Raw genomic sequence first — 18,856 nt, 5'->3', positions numbered from 1 at the left:
AATGATTCAACAATGGGAAATTGGTGAATATATCTCATCACATCAACTTAATGAAGACATCACATGGTCATATTGAGTAGGAAAAGTATTTGATGTGATGAAACTCAACAAAATGAGAATGGAAGCATTCAGTTGATGAATACATATATAAATATATAAGCTGTATATTTATAAAATACATGTCTGATAAAATGATGGTCATTCAAATACACAGAAAACTTTCAAAGCTCAATAATGGGAAAATGGAGAACCTGACTACAAAACCAGCAAAAATACTTGACTATACATCTATTCACATAGGCACACAAGTACAAAAAATGCTCGAAAAACTGGACCATCAGACATGATTAGGGAATTATAATATAATTGATCAAGATGCCATTATACATCTACTCAATGGCTAAATTCTTAAAAAAAAAAATGGATGGATAGAACCAAATTTCAGCCAAATGTGGAACATTGCATTCTATTAATCATTGCAAGCAGCAATGCCAAAGTTCAGTTTTTCAAACAGAAGTTTGATTTTTCACACTACCCAGCTATTGCACTCGTTAGTTTTTATTCAGATGAGTGCAAATCTTACATCTACAGAAACGCCGGCACAAGGGTGTTTATAGCAGCTTTCTGTATCATTTTCAGAAATTGAACGTCATCAAGATATTATGGAATGAGAACTTGGGTCCCTGCCACTCCTGAGGGAGAGCTGCATGGAATTCCTGGTTCTTGGAATCAACCTGGCAGAGATCTGGCTGTTTCAGCCCTTTTGGAACTCATAACCCACCATCAATAATGGTTGGTGAATCTGTAGATTTGAATGTTTTGTTGAGTCAAAAGGAGCAAGAAAAATGTGAGGAAGGGATCAAATAAAAGGAAGGAGGAACAGAGACACCCTCTTGTCAGTAGTTACTCATTGCTGTGAAGAGAGTGAAGGATTTCATTTTATGCAAAGCAGGTAACTCAAGTGCAAAGTGCAGGCAAGTACCCAGCAGTGAAAGCTGGATTCCAAGTAAACTAGAACACAGATCCATTTTTTCTCTTTTCTTAACTAAGCTGTATTTCAATTATTAACTAAATTCATGTTTATTTTTCAGTTATTGCTGTGTAAGGCAGTAAGTAAATGTCAGTGAATCCTGTGGAGCTAACTATCTAGTTGGTTCGATGGTAGCAAGTGTCAGAGGATAAGAAATGCCAGATGAGCTCTACTTCCTGCAGGAACCACTTCCTTGGCCAAGGTGTTGTATTTTTAAAAGGGCAATAATTGGCCCAGCGGTATGGCTTAGTGGCTAAGTCCTCGCCCTCAAGCGCCCCGGGATCCCATATGGACGCTGGTTCTAATCCTGGTAGCTCCACTTCCCATCCAGCTCCCTGCTTGTGGCCTGGGAAAGCAGTTGAGGACGGCCCAAAGCCTTGGGACCCTGCACCCATGTGGGATACCCGGAAGTAGTTCCTGGATCCTGGCTTTGGATTGGCTGTTGTGCTCACTTGGAGAGTGAATCATCAGAGGGAAGATATTCCTCTCTGTCTCTTCTCCTCTCTGTATATCTGACTTTCCAATAAATAAATAAATCTTTAAAAAAAAGGGCAATAATTTTATTTTATGAAACAATCAGTGGGAACCCAAATGGGTATGGTATTAAATATCCAATTTTCAGAATCCCAATAAGTATGAATAATTAAACATTGTATATGAAAATCCATTTGATTTTCCTTATTGTAGTCAGATATAACTGCAATATCCCAGCACGATTCACAGAAACCAAGATGTGGAAATAACATAAATGCCCATCACCAGTTGATTAATTAAAAATCCCACAATGTGTACATGTATACAGTAGAATATGATTCACTGTAAATAGGGGCAACAGCAGCATTCACGATAAAACGTGGACCCTTTGGAGAAATCGATATTAAGAGAAGTATAACAACTATAGATAGAAAATACTGTATGCAAGATGTAAAAATATGCCAAATATAGGTATGTGGATAGACTGTTGTCATTGGTGGTTGAGGAAGATAAAGTAATATAGAGAAGCAGTAGAGTTTGCAGTTACGGAGAATGGGTAAGTCTAAAGGGACAATGTGAAGTGTGAGAATTATGGTTAATAATATCTAGATTTGTAACATATCAAGTGTCCCTTTGTAAACAAAGAAGTTACTGTGTAAATTGACAGAAGAAGAAATATATTTTATTTTGATAATAGTTTTGCTATGTATATAACGATATATATAAGCAGAATTTTGTACATTATATACATATATAAAAAAGTAAATGGAAGTAGTAATGACCTGTAGCTGGTGTTGATGCCCAGAGTCATGATGGTTTTACAGAACATGCCTTGTATATATACACTTTGGTGATGCAGTCAGGCTGTCTGCGTCAGTGCTGTTCAGATCTTGTCTACTCTAGGTCATCTGCCATTGGCGTCTGCATATGGTGCAGAGAAGTCCTTCATCTCATCCTCCACTGGAGGACATGCCTTTGGTTCTGTCCATATTCTCCCTTCAAAGTTATACAAGTATGAGTTATTTCACCTATCATGCTTAGTACTCTAATGTTAGTATAGCTGATTTAAAATTTGTAGGCTTGCCCAATTTCAAGGAAAATATCCTTGTACTTCACACAGTGTTATAGATACAAACCCTTAATGAGTTATTAACTGCCATTGATGTATAGATAATAATATTGAACATTTTTTCAATGCATTAATTTTAATATCAGTTCTTATTATCCTGGCCTTTTATCCACTGGGGCTATTTACAAAAGCCACAGAATAGTGCCTGTACCGCACCTCCACACGTTTCACACACAATGAGTTGACCAGAACCTGAGTTGGAAGGGACTAAGGAAGGGATGAAAAACAAAGTTTAAAAAATAACATCTTGTTTTCATTTTTATCAATAGACCAAAGTTCACTCAAAGGATAGTTAAAGTGCATCTAGCCCACCTGCTGGAGTACAGGTCTAGCACACGTGATGAGCAGGGAGTTCTATAACAGCCTGTGGTTGCCAGCTTCCACTTGTCTCGGGAAGAAGAGGAGGCTCCATGGATCCCACGGTGGTGCTGGTGCTTTGTCTCTCCTGCTTGCTTCTCTTTTCACTCTGGAAACAGAGCCATGGGCGAGGGAGCCTACCACCTGGTCCCACTCCTCTTCCAATTCTTGGCAACATGCTACAATTGGATTTTAAGGACGTTAGCAAATCCCTAACTAAAGTAAGTATGCATTATGATGTTCCAGTGTTTTGTAAAGGATAAGCAATCTACCCCAGGGTTCAAAAATTGTGTATGGTTGGAAGCTAATTACTAAAGTATTTTATTTCAAAGAAGCAATCCCTTGGGATTCAACATTTGATGTTGTGTTCTCAGAAATAGTTGGAAGAAAGTAATGGATTTGGTTGGTATAGAAGCTTTATAGCAGTAGTGTGGAGTCAAAGCTATAAAATCCAGTATCTGTTTGTTTGTTTCACATTCTTTTCACTCAGTGGCTTAGTTTCCTTAACGTCGGTGGCAACAGAGTGTTTTGTGATTGCTAATTTTAGTGAAAGATCATCTAGTTTATTTCTTGTATTTGCTTTGATAACCAAGAGAGTTAAACTTCAGGGAAGCAAATTGTCACTGCTGTCCAGGAGTACTCTATGGTTCTTCAATACAAGTGAATAAAAGAGAGAGTGAGGTAGGGTCTTCTGGGTGTTAATGGAATGTATTGGGACCTGTGCAAAGCCACCATCTGTGACAGAGAGCGCACAGTAGGGGTCAAATCATCTTTACATCAGGTCTGTGTGTTCGTGCTGTGCCTCAGTGGTGCCCACTCTCTGTATGCTTGTTACTCACATAGAGCTTTACTTGGCTGGGCTTTTGAGTTCCTGGGTGAGTTCTGCTGAGTCAGCTTCCCATGGTAGGTGGCTTGTAGATGTCAAATTATTATCATAGTGCAGCTGAGTTGGGGGTGGTAGGTTCTGATCGTACCTGTGAACTTGGATAAATTTTCAAGCATCAGTGTCGCCAAAGCACAATTTAAATATGGGCCTTCTATTTATTAGTTATAAGACATTTAATTGGGCCCAGCAGTGTGGCCTAGTGGTTGAGGTACTCGCCTTGAACGCCCTGGGAACCCGTATGGGCACCGGTTCTAAGCCTGGCAGCTCCACTTCCCATCCAGCTCCCTGCTTGAGGCCTGGAAAAGCAGTCGAGGATGGCCCAATGCTTTGGGACCCTGCATCCATGTGGGATACCCGGAAGTAGTTCCTGGATCCTGGCTTCGGATTGGCATAGCATCGGCCATTGTGCTCACATGGGGAGTGAATCATCAGACGGAAGATAATCCTCTCTTTCTCTCCTCCTCTCTGTATATCTGACTTTCCAATAAATAAATAAATCTTTAAAAAAAAAAGACATTTAATTACAAACTGCTAAAACTTTAGATAATCTATACCTTTATATTTCTGTGATTTTAGGCTAGGAACCAGATGAATTAGTCTTTACTCTCTGTGTTGACTAATCAAGATAATCAAATTCCTCTGCATTATCAAGGGTTTTGGGAGCCACCATGTGTTACAATCATGTGTTACAATCATCAACATGTTTGTGTACATCTTCCAAAATTATATTGATGCTTAATTTAAAGAATAAAATTACTGATAGTAAGGTATTCATGTCAGTTGAATGATGAAGATAATTCTGGCTAGGAGAGATTTCTCTTGTTAACATTCAGATTTTCTTTCCTCCTTTAGCTGTCAGAAGTCTATGGTCCTGTGTTCACTGTGTGTTTCGGCATGAAGCCCACTGTGGTGTTGCACGGTTACAAAGCAGTGAAGGAAGCACTAATTGACCTGGGAGAGGAGTTTTCTGGAAGAGATGGTTTGCCAGTGAATGTAAAAGTTAATAAAGGATTGGGTCAGTGTTCACCTTTGTGTGAACGTGTGTTCACATATATGTTCACTTGCACATGACCATGCATGTATTTGTGCATTCACCTGCATATATATACACACCTGTGTTCACCTGTGTGCCTGCATGAGTTAGATGTGTGTGTGTTCACGTGTGTTAATATGTGTGGTGGAGACAATGGTGATGGGGAGGATGTATAAAAGTCAAGCCCCAGGTGCTTTCAGATGCCAGCTTCCTCTTCCTAATCTGAAATCCTCCCTAGCTTTCCATTTCTCGTCTCAGGAATCATTTTCAGCAATGGAAAGACATGGAAGCACACCCGGCGCTTCTCACTCATGACCTTGAGGAATTTTGGCATGGGGAAGAGGAGCATAGAGGAGCGAGTTCAGGAGGAGGCCCGCTGCCTTGTGGAGGAGCTGAGGAAAACAAATGGTGAGTTTATCTTTTTTTATTCTCTTAAAAATTACATTTATTTTAATTTTTGATGATGCTCCCATAATTGAGAAAGGTGTATGTCCATATGCACCATTGGTGGGGGAGGTTGAGGAATGGAGGAAGCTGGACGAGACAATTGCTTCCATTTTTTTTTTCCATCTGTTCCGGAGTAGAAGAGAAAGATGGAGAGAGGGCTGCTCCTAGCTGCTAGCTGCCTAAACACATGAGTGCTGAGATGGGGACTGCCACTTAATGTCATCCTAGGATCTGGTGGATGACCCTTTAAATGTCCTTAAGAAACATCTTCCCTGTCTTGGATGGACTCATTGCAAGGATAGTGAGTGATTGCATTCTTTGTCCTGCTTTCATCTCCCTGGAGGAGTGGGGACTGTTTGAAGCAGAGTCCAGGGAGCTTTTGTGCATATTTCGCTGTTGTGCTTCACGTATTGATCATTATACAGTTTTGGGAATAAAAGCCTCATCAGACTATTTTCTGTTCTTACTTTGATTTGGCACCATCATTTTTCAAAGAGAAAATAATACTTTTATTCCTGTACATAATTGTGGAACAATATTCTAGAACACATCACCAGGTACATGATGGGAATGACTTGATTACACTATGATGGAGCATGAAAAGGCGTCAGATACTATCACTAATTGGTCTGCACTGGTAGTATGAACCTCCCATCATGACCTAAGAGATTTTTCAGTGTTTATAGGGCTTTGATTTTCATTGCCTAACAATCTTTTAAAGCACTCATTATGTATCTGTTATTTAATTTCTTATCCATCTGTTACTTAATTCCTCATGCATTTGTTATTTATTCCATATCATTTCTTTATATTATTTTGATTCAATATTTTTAATTATATCATGATGTCAAATTTTTATACATCTAATATTTAGTTATGTCTTGGTTATAAAAATTTAATTCTAATATTGCTCACCAAGATACAAAACACAATGCAAAATAGAAAACTTTCTTTTATCTTGTTGTGTATGTAAAATGATGGAATTGACCTCAGTGATGGTCATATTGAAAATTTAGGTGACACACGATTCTGTTGATGGCTATGTAGCACAATAATCTGGAATTCCACAGGAGCACAGACTTAGTGCAACGAAAAGGTGTCCAGCCTGGTTAGTGGTGATGGGCATTGTTTCCTAGTGAAGAAGTACATTTCCTCCCACCTCAAATGCTCTAAACAGGTCATTCCTCAATTCACATGTGGTGTTTGCCATGCCACTTTGGAAGTTGTCTAACTTCATTGTAATTTGAGGCAAACAGGTCTTGGTCAATTTTTATTTGGGCTGTTTTCCCTGGCTTCCATGAGTTCTAGCTGTTCTTGTTTGTTTCATCAAACCCATGAATTGTGTCAACCCTTTCTCTTCTTCGTGTTCCTCACTCTGCAGTTTCTACACCCATTTTCCTTAATTATTGAATATGTGCAAAAATCCCTCACCATTTCTTCCTTATTGACTGTTCTGTTTCAGGGTAGATATAATTGCACACTGATAACTCGAGTTATCAGGTGTTTCAAGGGTGGCCTCTAAGGTTTTCTGTTTGGCCTCCAAATAACATTGACTTGGGGTCAGAGTCCTGCACACAGAGGCTGTGGTGTTTCCTCTGGCGTTGGGTGTTCCTGAAGCTGGAAGATTGTCATTCAATAAGGGATGAGGTCAATAGTCCTTTCTGGGAAGGGGAGTGGTGTTGTTCTCAGCACTTTGAAGATGATGCTGATCAGGTAATTTGTAAATGTTTACTGTTTTAGAGTCTAAAACCACCTGTGTTTCATAGTTCAAAGTCTAGGAGGTTTGTATGGCTTTTTCTAATAGTGCTTAAGAATGTTTTCCTCTTTAGCCTCACCGTGTGACCCCACCTTTATCCTGGGTGCTGCTCCGTGCAATGTGATCTGCTCAGTGATTTTCCAGAACCGTTTTGAGTATAGAGATGCAGATTTTCTTAAGTTGATGGAAAAAATCAATGAAAACTTCAGGAATGTTAATTCAAAGATTGTACAGGTGAGATGATGTTCCTCTCTTGCTGATGAAACATTTCCTCTCTTCACTGACAAGCTCATTTTGTACATTGCAGTTCTCCACTTTTCAACATTTCTGCTGGGTTTGGAACCTTCAGTTAGCTGATACACCACTTCCTCCTCCAGCCCCAGAAACAACTCCACCATGGACATTGCCCAAACAACTTCCTCCAAAACTGCCTCCTGTGCTGGGTCCATAATGTTACAGCTGTTATCCATTATAACATACAAAACTATTATCGTTGCTACCTCAAAATTTGATTTATTGGAATTCATGTTTTCCACCAGGTCAAAATTTTGCCAGCACCCCCACCACAATAGCCTTCTGCTCCTACCGAATTTCCACTATGCCAGAATTACCCTAACCACCTGCAACATTTCCTGCGAGGCTCACCAAATTGTCACATTCACCCTGTGTCCTCTTGGTGATCCAGCAGCTGAATGTGTCTCTTGTTTGGAAAAATCCATTTTCACCTCAAATCCATGTTCACTAATCTTCTGATATTTTTGAACAATAATGTTATCAACGCTGTTATGATTTTTAGAGGTTACAAATGCAAATCCACTCTTCTGCATCTGTCCTTCTCCCTTAACCTCCGTGTCTCCCATCGTTCCATACGTCTGTAAGTAGTCTCTCAGAAGTTACGCTTTTGCGTATTCCTAATAGCACCAACAGCAGTCTTCACTGTTAGGTGTGCCCCAGGTAGCAGGAGACTGTTCTGGAAACAGCTCCTTGGTCCCACCCTATGTCCATGCCCACCTAACTTGTGTGTTTGAGCAGCCTTGGCCACATCCACCCCTGCTACACAGGAGCAAGATCATGATATCAAAGGCCCTGGAATATGTAATCTGGAACTCTCTTAGTACCACACCCTTGGTGAACATGTCTTTTTTTTTTCAAAATGTTTTCTTAATTATGAAGTCCCGAGCATTGTCAGATTTCCTAACTTTTCAGTCTCCTTAGGAACATGGAGCTGCATATTCCAGCCTTACTTCCCTCATTTTACTCTAGTGTAATATGTCTCTCAGTTTGCTTTTAAAAAAAGAGTTATTTATTTTTTTTGGAAGTTCAGATATACAGAGAGGAGGAGAAACAGAGAGGAAGATCTTTCATCCCGATTTACCCCTCAAGTGGCTGCGACGGCTAGAGTTGAGCTGATCTGAAGCTGGAGTCAGGAGCCTTGAGCCTTTGGGTCTGCCATATGGTTGCAGGGTCCCAATGTTTTGGGCCATCCTTGACTGCTTTCCCAGCCCACGAATCAGGAGCTGGATGGGAAGCGGGGTCACTATGATTAAAACTGCAATCGTATGGAATCCCAGCATATTCAGGGTGAGGACTTTAACCCCTAGGCTACCACACCTGGCCCTCTCATTTCCCTTCCTAGTCTGTATCTTGCCAGGGTGTGTTTCCCAGTATTTAGGCACTTCTGAATGCGCTAATTTCCCATGATTTTTCTCTAGCCAGCTCTGCTTCTTTTGGTCTCAGTGTTGCAATCTGTACCTCAATTGTAATCTTTTGCTGTAGGCTGTCCATTTTTCTTAAAATTTTTGGAGGAAAGCCTACTTCTTTGCACCCTATGTGAATTCAATACACCTGAATAAAGACAAATGTCTTTATTAGATTTAGAACAGAGACACAACCTCTTACCTGAATCACAGACCAGAGTCCCACGCTGAGATCAGGCTGTCCTTGCCAAGACTACAGTCTCTTCAGAAGGCAGATGGGACAATGGTTTATTGAAGGAAAAAAAAAGTTTCAGAATATTTAAAATTTTTTTCCTTCAGCTTTCTGTTGTTTTTTGTCATCTTTGGCTTAGATTTCTGATAAAGCTGATTCAGGCTGGTTTTGCAAAAATGTTTGCAGAGAAATGGGGCTTTTGATCTGTCTTCTGTGACTTCTTTGTTGATATCCAGTGGTGAAATAATATAATAGAAGTTTTCCTGGTATAGAGTTGAGCTCTTTAGAGAACAGATGATGCTGAAATTCAAGCCCTCGGCGGGTGGTTTTCCCATCAAACCTGACAGCCCATTTTCCTGGAGGTTCTTCTGTGTTTTCCCACCAGGCTACTCATGACTCTCCATGGAGAGCCCAGGTCCCTGTTGAAAGCTTTTGGTTCTCACATGTGAAAATACTGTATGACTTAGAGGTCTTTTCCTTGTATTGTTTGCCTGCAAGACCCCATCTAGGGATGTCAATGAGGATGAGTGGGAGCACAGATTCTACCTGGAAATCTCGAATGTGTGGGCATGTTGACCAAGCAAGGTTTACTACCAAATTGATTGTTTTGAGATGACTGATTCATGAAAATGTTATGATTTTGTTCTGTAAAGATCAGACGCATTTTGTGATTTATGGAAGTAACTTAGGCATTGTAGTGCCCAGATTTTCATGCAGAAAATGCTGGTCTAAATTCTTGGTGTCTTCATAATTTACCCATTCATACAATGATGGTTTTATTCTTGAGGCCACATGCTCTGTGTAGACACAGCAGTGTCTGAGCTTGATATCTGGTTGGTAAGCCTTTCTTTTCCCTTTGTTTCTCTACAGAATTTCAACGTGCACACATGCCAGTTTATATTTTGAGCTTGTAGGAAAGTGTTGACGTATTAAGTGAGACCTGGCATGAAGATGAAGACTGTAACATGTGTGTAAAGAGGTTATTGTCATCTTTGATCAAGGGAACCAGGGCTTTCTCCTTTACCTTTCCTTGTCAGTACCAAGAGTTAATTTACACAAACACTCCAATGGTGCTGTCAAAGCAGAGATGCTTTTTCTAGGAAAGTTTTAATATATAGATTTGTGTACTAAATATATATCTTTAATAACTGTGCTAAATGTGGTTTTATAATTATCTTTTTAAGATCTGCAATATGTTTCCTATTCTTCTTGATTTTCTCCCTGGAAAACACAAAAATTCAATGAAAAATACTACTTATATAAAAAATTATGCTTTGGAGAAAGTAAAAGAACATCAAGAATCTCTGGACATTAACAACCCTCGGGACTTCATTGATTGTTTCCTGATCAAAATGGAACAGGTAAAGAGTCATTTCTTTGTATGCATTTTGTGGATTATTGATAATTTCTGTACTTATTAGAAATATCCAAATGATCAGGTAAGTAATATGTGACCCCCATTGTAGGTACCTGCTGTGCTTAAGGATCTTGACTAAAAGAGGATTTTAAGGGAGAAGCCCCACCCAGTCTCCTACCCTCCTCAGGTCCCTGATATGGGGCAGGCTCCGAGGGTCTTGCTCAAGTGGTTTTGATAGTTCAACAGTTCTGAATTGCTGCCAACTCACCACTCCAAGCACGATGAGGTAGTTGAAGAATCCACTGATTGACATAGTCCATCATAGATTCTCCATTTGCCCAGTTTTTCACTGCCACCATATAGCTGAGGTGGTTGATTGATTTGTTCTGTCCTCTGTCTTTTCATGGTTAGGGTTCTGAGTCTGGCAGTTCAATTTGGGGGATCCCAAAGAAACTTTTTCTGAAGTGTTCTCAGACCAGATTCTTGTATGTATTAGCAAGTACAGGACTGGGCACAGTCCATCGCCCCAATCAGCTGGTGGTTGCCATTGCTGGGTTGGTTCTGTTTCCTGCGCTGTATTCCACTGGAACCAATGGATGCTGCAGTCCAGCACATACTCGGCCCTCACATGAACCAGTGTGGGCTGCAACCTAGTCGGAGCGACCCACAATAACCCCCACCATGCCCGCCCCTGCCCTCATTTGCCAATATGTGCAGCAGACTAGTCCAGTCTGTCCCACATCCCCTTCGGCTCTCATACATGTCAAGGTGAGGTTGCCTGTGCCAGATGTGACTGCAGCGCCCAACAGCACACGTGAGAACCAGGAAGGGAGGCAAATAAGGGGTGGTTCCCTTGCTGGACAGCTACTCCCACTGGAGAGTGTGAGCTGGGATGGGGACAGACCAGACTAGGCAGAGCTACAACACCGGTGGGCCTCATGTGGACTAGATCAAGGAAAAAGCCAGGCAGGGCTGATTGATCCTACTGGTGCAAACATAAATTAGAGTGGGTGAGGGTTGTTTGGGCTTAGCCACAGCATCTGCTGGCAGAACTTGCCCTGGGGGCTAATTCTGTCAAGTTAAACAACAGAACCATCTGGAGAGTGCATAATTTGGGAGTGGGCGAGGCCTCGTAGAGGGAAATCGTGGGCTCCTCCTTCTTGGGTTACCACTCCCACGGAAGGGCACAAAAACTAGGAAGGGGCTGGCGTGGCTAGACAGAGACAACCAGCAACATCCGTGAGGGCTGAATAGTTGAGCTGGTTAGATGGAACTGCGCTTTGATGCCCATTGACATGTGATTATCTTTCTATGTCAGACTGCTTTCACTTAACATAATGCCTTCTAGATCCAATGAGCTGAGAGTGTTGTAATACTGCTGTTTCCATTTTATAAGTTTGATTATTTTAGAGAAATATCAGTTCTTTTGGGCTGATTATGATGAAAAGAGTTAGACAATATCAAATTTTCGCTTAATTCCTAGGAAAAGCACAACCCACAGAGTGAGTTCACTATTGACAACCTGTTGGTTACGGTGTTTGATTTGTTTGCTGCGGGAACGGAGACGACCAGCACCACCCTGAGATATGGGCTCCTGCTCCTGCTGAAGCACCCTGAGGTCACAGGTATGAGCACTGGGAGGGAGCATGCAGGGTCAGCAGAGACTCTGGGAAGCCGGGCTTAGCCTGCACTTGTTTCTCTCAGAGAAGCTTTGTCTTTGAGATGCCGTGCTGGCAGCGGCACTCTGATGAAGGGATAACCGGTGCATTGAGGGCATGAGAGGCATAGCCAAGGTCATAAAGCTCAGGACAGTGACAACAGCTGTGGATAAAGTGCCTGGGCTCCACGGAGGGGTATGTCACAGGCACGGGCTTCACGAAGTGCGCTGGGACTGTCTGCTGGTGTTTCCCTGAGAGCAAGAACGCTTTGAATGATCGTTCAGTGATCTCTCATTAGTCTGACAATATAGGATCCTTATGCTGGTATAGATGAACATATCCACCCAGACATTTCAGAAGACAAGGATTCAAGGCAAAGCATAAAGAAATTCATTCAGAGGCAAATGGGTATATGAGAGTCTATATAAACACAGAGGACGAGAATTGCATTAAAATCCTCAACTGGCTTTCTTAATTTCTGTTTCTTACCAATACGAGTTCATTTTCTGATTTCTTTTCCCAGACAGTCCCTAGAAGCTGTCTTGCTGCACTCAACTAAAATCACGTGAGAGGGAGTCATGGGCCCAGGAAAAAGGAGAGCTCATGTTGGAGGCTGGGAGGGCCAGGAAGGGTGTGGGGCACAGACCTGGAAGCACCACTTCACAGTGGGCCAGGGCATGATGTGTGTGTGTGAGGGAGACGCCCAGGCCTAAGAGCAGTGTTTGTTACTGTCAGTAATGATAATAATTAATTCTAGCAGTTTTGAACACCTTGACACTCTGTATGATGAGGGGTGGAGAGAGCTGTCCTCATGTCTCCTGGCTGCAAGTATAGAAATTAGTTAAGACAGATAAAATCAGCAGTTAGAGTCACTATTTGCAAATGTGAATATGGTTCTAAGAAATCTAAAATAAACATTTTATGTTCCCAATGTTCCATATTTAGGTATATATTCAGAAGATATCACCTCTGTATCTTAAAGATATAGCTAAATTTAATGTTTTTCATTGCAGTATTTGTAATACTGTAGACATGAAATCCTTGATTCCCCTTGACACTTTATAGATATAAGAAACATTATGCACACATACCAACACTTAACGAAGTGTTTTTCTTTCTTAAAAAGGATAGCCTATATTTTATTTTGCTTTTTACATTTATGTTTAAAAATACCTCAAGATATTTTTTATTGGAAAGGCAGATTTGCAGAGAAAAGTAGAGGCAGAAAGATGTTCTTTGTGTTGGTTTACTTCCTCAATGACTGTTATGGCCAGAGCTGAGCTGATGTGAATCCAAGAGCCAAGAACTTATTCTGAATGTTCCACGTGGGTATAGGATCCCAAAGTTTTGGTCCATCCTGCACAACTCTTCCAAGACATAAGTAGGGAGCTGGATAAGAAGTGAAATTGCCATGACGGCTTCAGCCCACTACACAACATTGCTAGCACCAATATCCTATATTTAGAGCTAAATGAGCAGACCTAGATCATATTATGCTGTAACAGGTACTAAATCCAGCTTAACAGTGGGAATAAATTCTGATAATGTATGGCACAGTTGATGAGTACAGTGCATGAGGATTTACTATGAGTTTATAAACAAATGGAAGAGGGGAGGTTGATGGCTGCAAACCTAAAGTCATGACCAAAGAGAACAATGTCTTGATCAGGACATACTCTATGCTGAAATCTGCTATATCATGAATACATGTAATGACAAAATGTTAGTTGGAAATTTAAAAATACCTGATGATTTAAATTTTCTTTTTTTTTAAAGATTTATTTATTTTTATTACAAAGTCAGATATACAGAGAGGAGGAGAGACAGAGAGAAAGATCTTCCATCCGATGATTCACTCCCAAAGTGAGCGCAACGGCCGATGCTATACCGATCCGAAGCCAGGATCCAGGAACCTCTTCCAGGCGCTCCACACGGGTGCAGGGTCCCAAAGCTATTGGCTGTCCTCGACTGCTTTCCGAGGTCACAAGCAGGGAGCTGGATGGGAAGTGGAGCTGCCGGGCTTAGAACCGGCGCCCATATGGGATCCTGGGGCGCATTCAAGGCGAGGACTTTAGCCACTAGGCCACGCCGCAGGGCCCAATGATTTAAATTTAAACTGACTTGGTGAATGAAGTGTAAACTAACCTGAATTACAAAATACATGCATGAAATGATCACACTGTATTCCATAAGTATGAACAATTTTATCATAAGCAAAAGCAATAGAAATGTGAGTACAATTTTTCAAAGAATATTCTGCAGTAGTTCTAATCAGCCATCTGTATGATAACTGCAAGTGAAAGAATCCACATAACAAATAAATCCACACTAAACACACACATCCATTGTCACATACATATCTGTTATAGAATTCTATTCACAAATATTATTCATTAGTGTCCTACAAAATATTTGTTTCTGTTTTTTAAAATGTAGTGGTTACCATGTCGCAAGTGTCAGTATCTTTTGTTTCTTTTTAAAAAAAGATTAATTTATTTGAAAGTTAATTTAGATTAGTATTTCATCAAGTGAATGAAATATATGTATTACTTTAATCAAAGCAAGTGTATACATTATACTGATAAAGATAATGTATTTTCATAGAACACAGTCCAAGTCCCATACCCAGTTTCTCAGAGGAAGAATTTCCCATGAAGCTCCTGTGTCTGCTACAGTGATGCTTTCTTGAGTCTCCGTGCACTCTGATCTTCAGGGCTGTTGGACACCTGCCTCCTGCTTCACTCAGCCCTCACCTGCTGTGAGACATGGGCTGTGCTGATCCTAGTCCCCGACTCCTCCCTTGTGTCTTCTCAGCTAAAGTGCAGGAGGAGATTGAGCGTGTGATCGGCAGACACCGGAGCCCCTGCATGCAGGACAGGAGCCGCATGCCCTACACGGACGCTGTCATCCACGAGATCCAGAGATTCATCGACCTCGTCCCTATTAGTGCACCCCGTACAACGACTTGTGACGTTAAATTCAGAAACTACCTCATCCCCAAGGTAAGTTTGTTCTTGCTACACCACAGGTCTGTTATCTTGACATTCCTCAACTCAGAGAAGCATTTCAACTTTCCAATAGCACAGCATGATAGTAGTGTGAGCATCTTAAGTGGGGTTTCTTAACTACTGAGTTGTACTGTTTGTAGTTTACAGCTATTAACAACTGCATAAGGCCCAGAGTTGTGGCATAGTGAGTGACTGCTCTGTCTGTTAGTCAGCAGCTCACATGTGCAACAGGTGTCATGGCTGCTCCACTTCAGCTCCAACTCCCTGCTGATGTGCCTGGGATAGCTGCAGAAAAAGGCTGAAGTTCTAGATTCCCACCCTCACACAGGAGACCAGGGAGATGATTTCATTTTCACTTTAGCTCTGTTCTGGCTGCTTTGGCCATTTGAAGAATGAACCGTGCTCTGTCTCTTTTCCTCTCCCTGTCTGACTATTCCTGTTGACTTTCTGTAAGTATATGTTTCGAATACATTAAAATGAATCAAAAAAATTTTTTTTCTGTTACACATCTTGATTTCTGGAGCCTTAGGATGTTTCTCTGCTTTTTAATAGAAGAACTACTTTTAGGTAGTAAGTGTTAAATATCACAGCTTATGAACTTCCAACACTCTTTTAGGATTTGTATCAGAGTGGTATTACAATTTTAGATCAATTTGGAATAAACTGACATATGACTGGTGGAAAATTCCAACCCATGGATTATTTGCTAAGTTGTACATATGACCCAATGCTTTTGAAATGATTTAATTTTGGGAAATGGCTAATTTTAGTTTTCATTGCTTTGAGTTGCACAGATAAAATTCTTCCCTTGCGAAAAGATGTTTTCTATTTTATGGTTTTCTTTTTGAAATAACTTCATATTTTATTTGTTTTTGGTATGTGAAATGCAACTGAGTTATTTTGTTATATGGTATCAGTAACCTTCTTAAATTTATTTGTCAGTAATAAAAATTTGTGGGATCATGTGTAATTTCTGTATGTAGAGTTCTTCAATCTGTTTGAATATCTTTCTTCTTTTCACTTCTATTACAATACTATCCTGGAGTGATTTCCAGGACTGTGTTTAGCAGAAGTCATGCTGTGCAATAGAACAACTGATCAGAACAGCAAGTGAGGGCAGTCACCCAAGTGCAGGCTTGCTGGAATACAGGGTGGACTGAGGAGTGACTGGCCACTGAGTTCACAACGGCTCAATACATCAAATACTATTGGAGGGAAATCATTGTTCCTGAGCTTAAGCTCACCCTGATTATTGCGTGTTCTGGCTGAAATGACATGGTATTCTTTTGCACATGGGTTTTCTCATCTACAGATCAAAGAGATTTATGAAGTGATTTTCATCCTTCTTCCCATTGCTTGGCTTCTTCAGGATTCAGTTTTTTTTGTCTGTTTCATCCAGGGAACACCAATATTACCATCACTGACTTCTATGCTGAATGACGACAAAGAATTCCCGAACCCAGAGAAGTTTGACCCTGGCCACTTTCTGGACAAGAGCGGCAATTTTAAGAAAAGTGACTATTTCCTGCCTTTCTCAACAGGTAACCAATTTTTTTTTTTCTGCGTGAATACAGGGTAAAGGGTACAGAATAGATTTTTGTAATCAGTGTAAACGTGGGTGGTTTGTTTTGTGGATCTGGAAGATGTGCTGTTTGTACATGATCAGAGATCCCACTCCTGGTGTCTTCCTTGCTATTGACCTTAGAACCATATTTGTATGTATTTGGGTTGAGCCTAAGCAGTTCTTCCAAACTAAAAAACCTGCACTATATGCTAACTGAACATATCTGGTGTATAAATACTTTAGTGCACAGAAGTTTTTCTTAGAATGTGACTCATCTCAACTGTCCTCATTGATCATGAGACTGGTACATGGGTTGACAATTTAGAGGTACTTCTGTGATGGTCCTCACTTTAATGAGCCATAAAGACTTCTTTATTTTAAAAAAATAATTTATAAGAAAGAAAATATATGATGGCCTTAATAGTTCTTGAGCTTTAATAAACTTACCTTTTCATTCCATTTTATCATGATCTTTTTAGATGTTCATGTGTGAATGCCCCTCCCTCAACCCAATTTCCTTTAACCTACTGCCCACAATGTGTGTCTATTAAAATTGTGTAAACTCAGAGTGGTTATATTGTGGTAGTAATTAAATATGTGACATGGAAATGATAGCCAATTAATATTTATTGAGTGGGTGATGCCTGATGTAATATGCTGTTATATTTATGTGTATAGCAAGTGTTCATTATTCTTTCCATGTGTATATTCCATCACTCTCCCAGCTAGCCTGTCTTCCACCCACCCACCCACCCTTCAATTCAGTCATTAGTCACTTAGTTACTGAATGCTTCTTTGGATCATTTCCACTCAATGTTTAGATGAAAAATCTTCCGTGCTTGTTATTTTTAGGAAAGCGAGCATGTGTGGGAGAGGCCCTGGCCCGCATGGAGCTGTTTCTGTTCCTGACCACCATCTTACAGAACTTTACCCTGAAGCCTCATGGTGATGTAAAGGACCTTGACACCACTCCACTTGTTAGTGGGTTAGGCCGTGTGCCTCGTTCTTACAAGCTCAGCTTCATTCCTGTCTAAAGAGGGCAGGTCACAGGGCTGCTGTGCTGTGCTGTGGTCTACAGCTGTCCTCTTGCAGGTGCCCTGGTCCCCTCCCCCCAGCAAGGGTTCCTTCCATGTTTTGTACTCTGACATGTCCTCAGTTCTCCAGATCTATTAGTCTCCATCTGGAGGTTCTGAGTCTCTTCATAAATATGTTTGAATTGACTACCACTTGTTTTAATGCCTGCTACTGTTGAGCTCTGAATAGGTGATTGCTGCGAAATTGTGGGAAATGGTTGACATTTGATAATTCATACTTATATCTTTCCTATGTATTCAGAATAAAACCATTATTAACTGTTAAATCAGTTTTCAGATTTTTTTCTTTTGCAAATAATGTGAATAAGAAATGAAAGAAAATCAAGTCCTAGGAGACCATGCTAGTCGTTATAATGACAGCACAAAGATGCAGAAAATGAGCTCTGTTTGTTGTCATCTTTAGGTACTACATATTTGCATGTGGAAGAGAGAACCTGTCAGATGTGGTTTCAATGTACAGGACAATATTGAAGGGGTTACCAAAGGGCAACTTAAAGTACCCATTGTTTTCTTGATCTCTAAGCCACTCTCTTCAAATAAGCAATCTTGAAGTTACACCCTTCAATTCACAGCTGGAGTAATTTCATAGGTTAAATTGTACCTATGTAAGCCTTGCTGTGTTGAGAGACCAGCATCTAATAGCTGGCGTGTGTTCTGGGCCTTGTAAATGCCAAATTTGTGTTAACTATATCAATATGCCGGCATCACTGCTTATTATCTTTTCTTCTTTTCTTTTCTTTTCCTTTCTTTTCTTTTCTTTTCTTTTCTTTTCTTTTTCTTTTTCTTTTTTTTCTTTTCTCTTCTCTTCTCTTCTCTTCTCTTCTCTTCTCTTCTCTTCTCTTCTCTTCTCTTCTCTTCTCTCTCTTCTCTTCTCTTCTTTCTTTTCTTTTTTCTTTGTTCTCAAGATAGTGGGGGAAGGCAGTGAAATCAGGCTGGGATATGCCTCCACAGCCCCAGGTGGTGGTGGTTGGATGGCAGATTGCCCAGGGAAGGGAGTGTGGAAACATTGGAGTGGGAGCAGCTGGAAGTATGTTTGACAGGAGTGATTTCTTGGAACTTCCACGGAAAGAGCCATGGAGGGGCTAGCCCACAATCCCACCAAGTGAATGTCAGGGCTGGTGTGTACCACAACAG

General features: G+C 40.7%; 1 protein-coding gene across 2 annotated transcripts; it reads left to right on the top strand.

Moving 5' to 3' along the window:
* The first annotated feature begins 3,043 nt into the window (after window positions 1-3,043).
* On the top strand, window positions 3,044-17,673 carry LOC121164020 (cytochrome P450 2C14-like). Of its 2 annotated transcripts, XM_040991867.1 has the most exons (9): window positions 3,044-3,211; window positions 4,729-4,891; window positions 5,168-5,317; window positions 7,186-7,346; window positions 10,226-10,402; window positions 11,882-12,023; window positions 14,871-15,058; window positions 16,464-16,605; window positions 17,481-17,673. In XM_040991867.1, exons 1-9 carry the CDS (start codon window positions 3,044-3,046, stop codon window positions 17,660-17,662), a joined length of 1,473 nt encoding a protein of 490 aa, XP_040847801.1. In that variant the 3' UTR covers window positions 17,663-17,673. The 2 variants fall into 2 exon arrangements, with proteins under 2 accessions (XP_040847801.1, XP_040847802.1); XM_040991868.1 differs by lacking the exon at window positions 10,226-10,402.
* Window positions 17,674-18,856: the final 1,183 nt, after the last annotated feature.

This window comes from Ochotona curzoniae, unplaced genomic scaffold (assembly GCF_017591425.1).
Source record: "Ochotona curzoniae isolate NIBS_2020 unplaced genomic scaffold, NIBS_Ocur_1.0 contig_66, whole genome shotgun sequence".
In the NCBI taxonomy this organism is placed as follows: Eukaryota; Metazoa; Chordata; class Mammalia; order Lagomorpha; family Ochotonidae; genus Ochotona; species Ochotona curzoniae.
This window is presented reverse-complemented; position numbering and strand designations above follow the sequence as displayed.

Coding starts and splice junctions, on each gene's coding strand:
- LOC121164020 (XM_040991867.1), top strand. CDS start 3,044: ATGGATCCCACGGTGGTGCTGGTGCTTTGTCTCTCCTGCTTGCTTCTC. Junction 3,212..4,728: donor TTAGCAAATCCCTAACTAAA/GTAAGTATGCAT, acceptor TTCCTCCTTTAG/CTGTCAGAAGTCTATGGTCC. Junction 16,606..17,480: donor TTTCCTGCCTTTCTCAACAG/GTAACCAATTTT, acceptor TGTTATTTTTAG/GAAAGCGAGCATGTGTGGGA.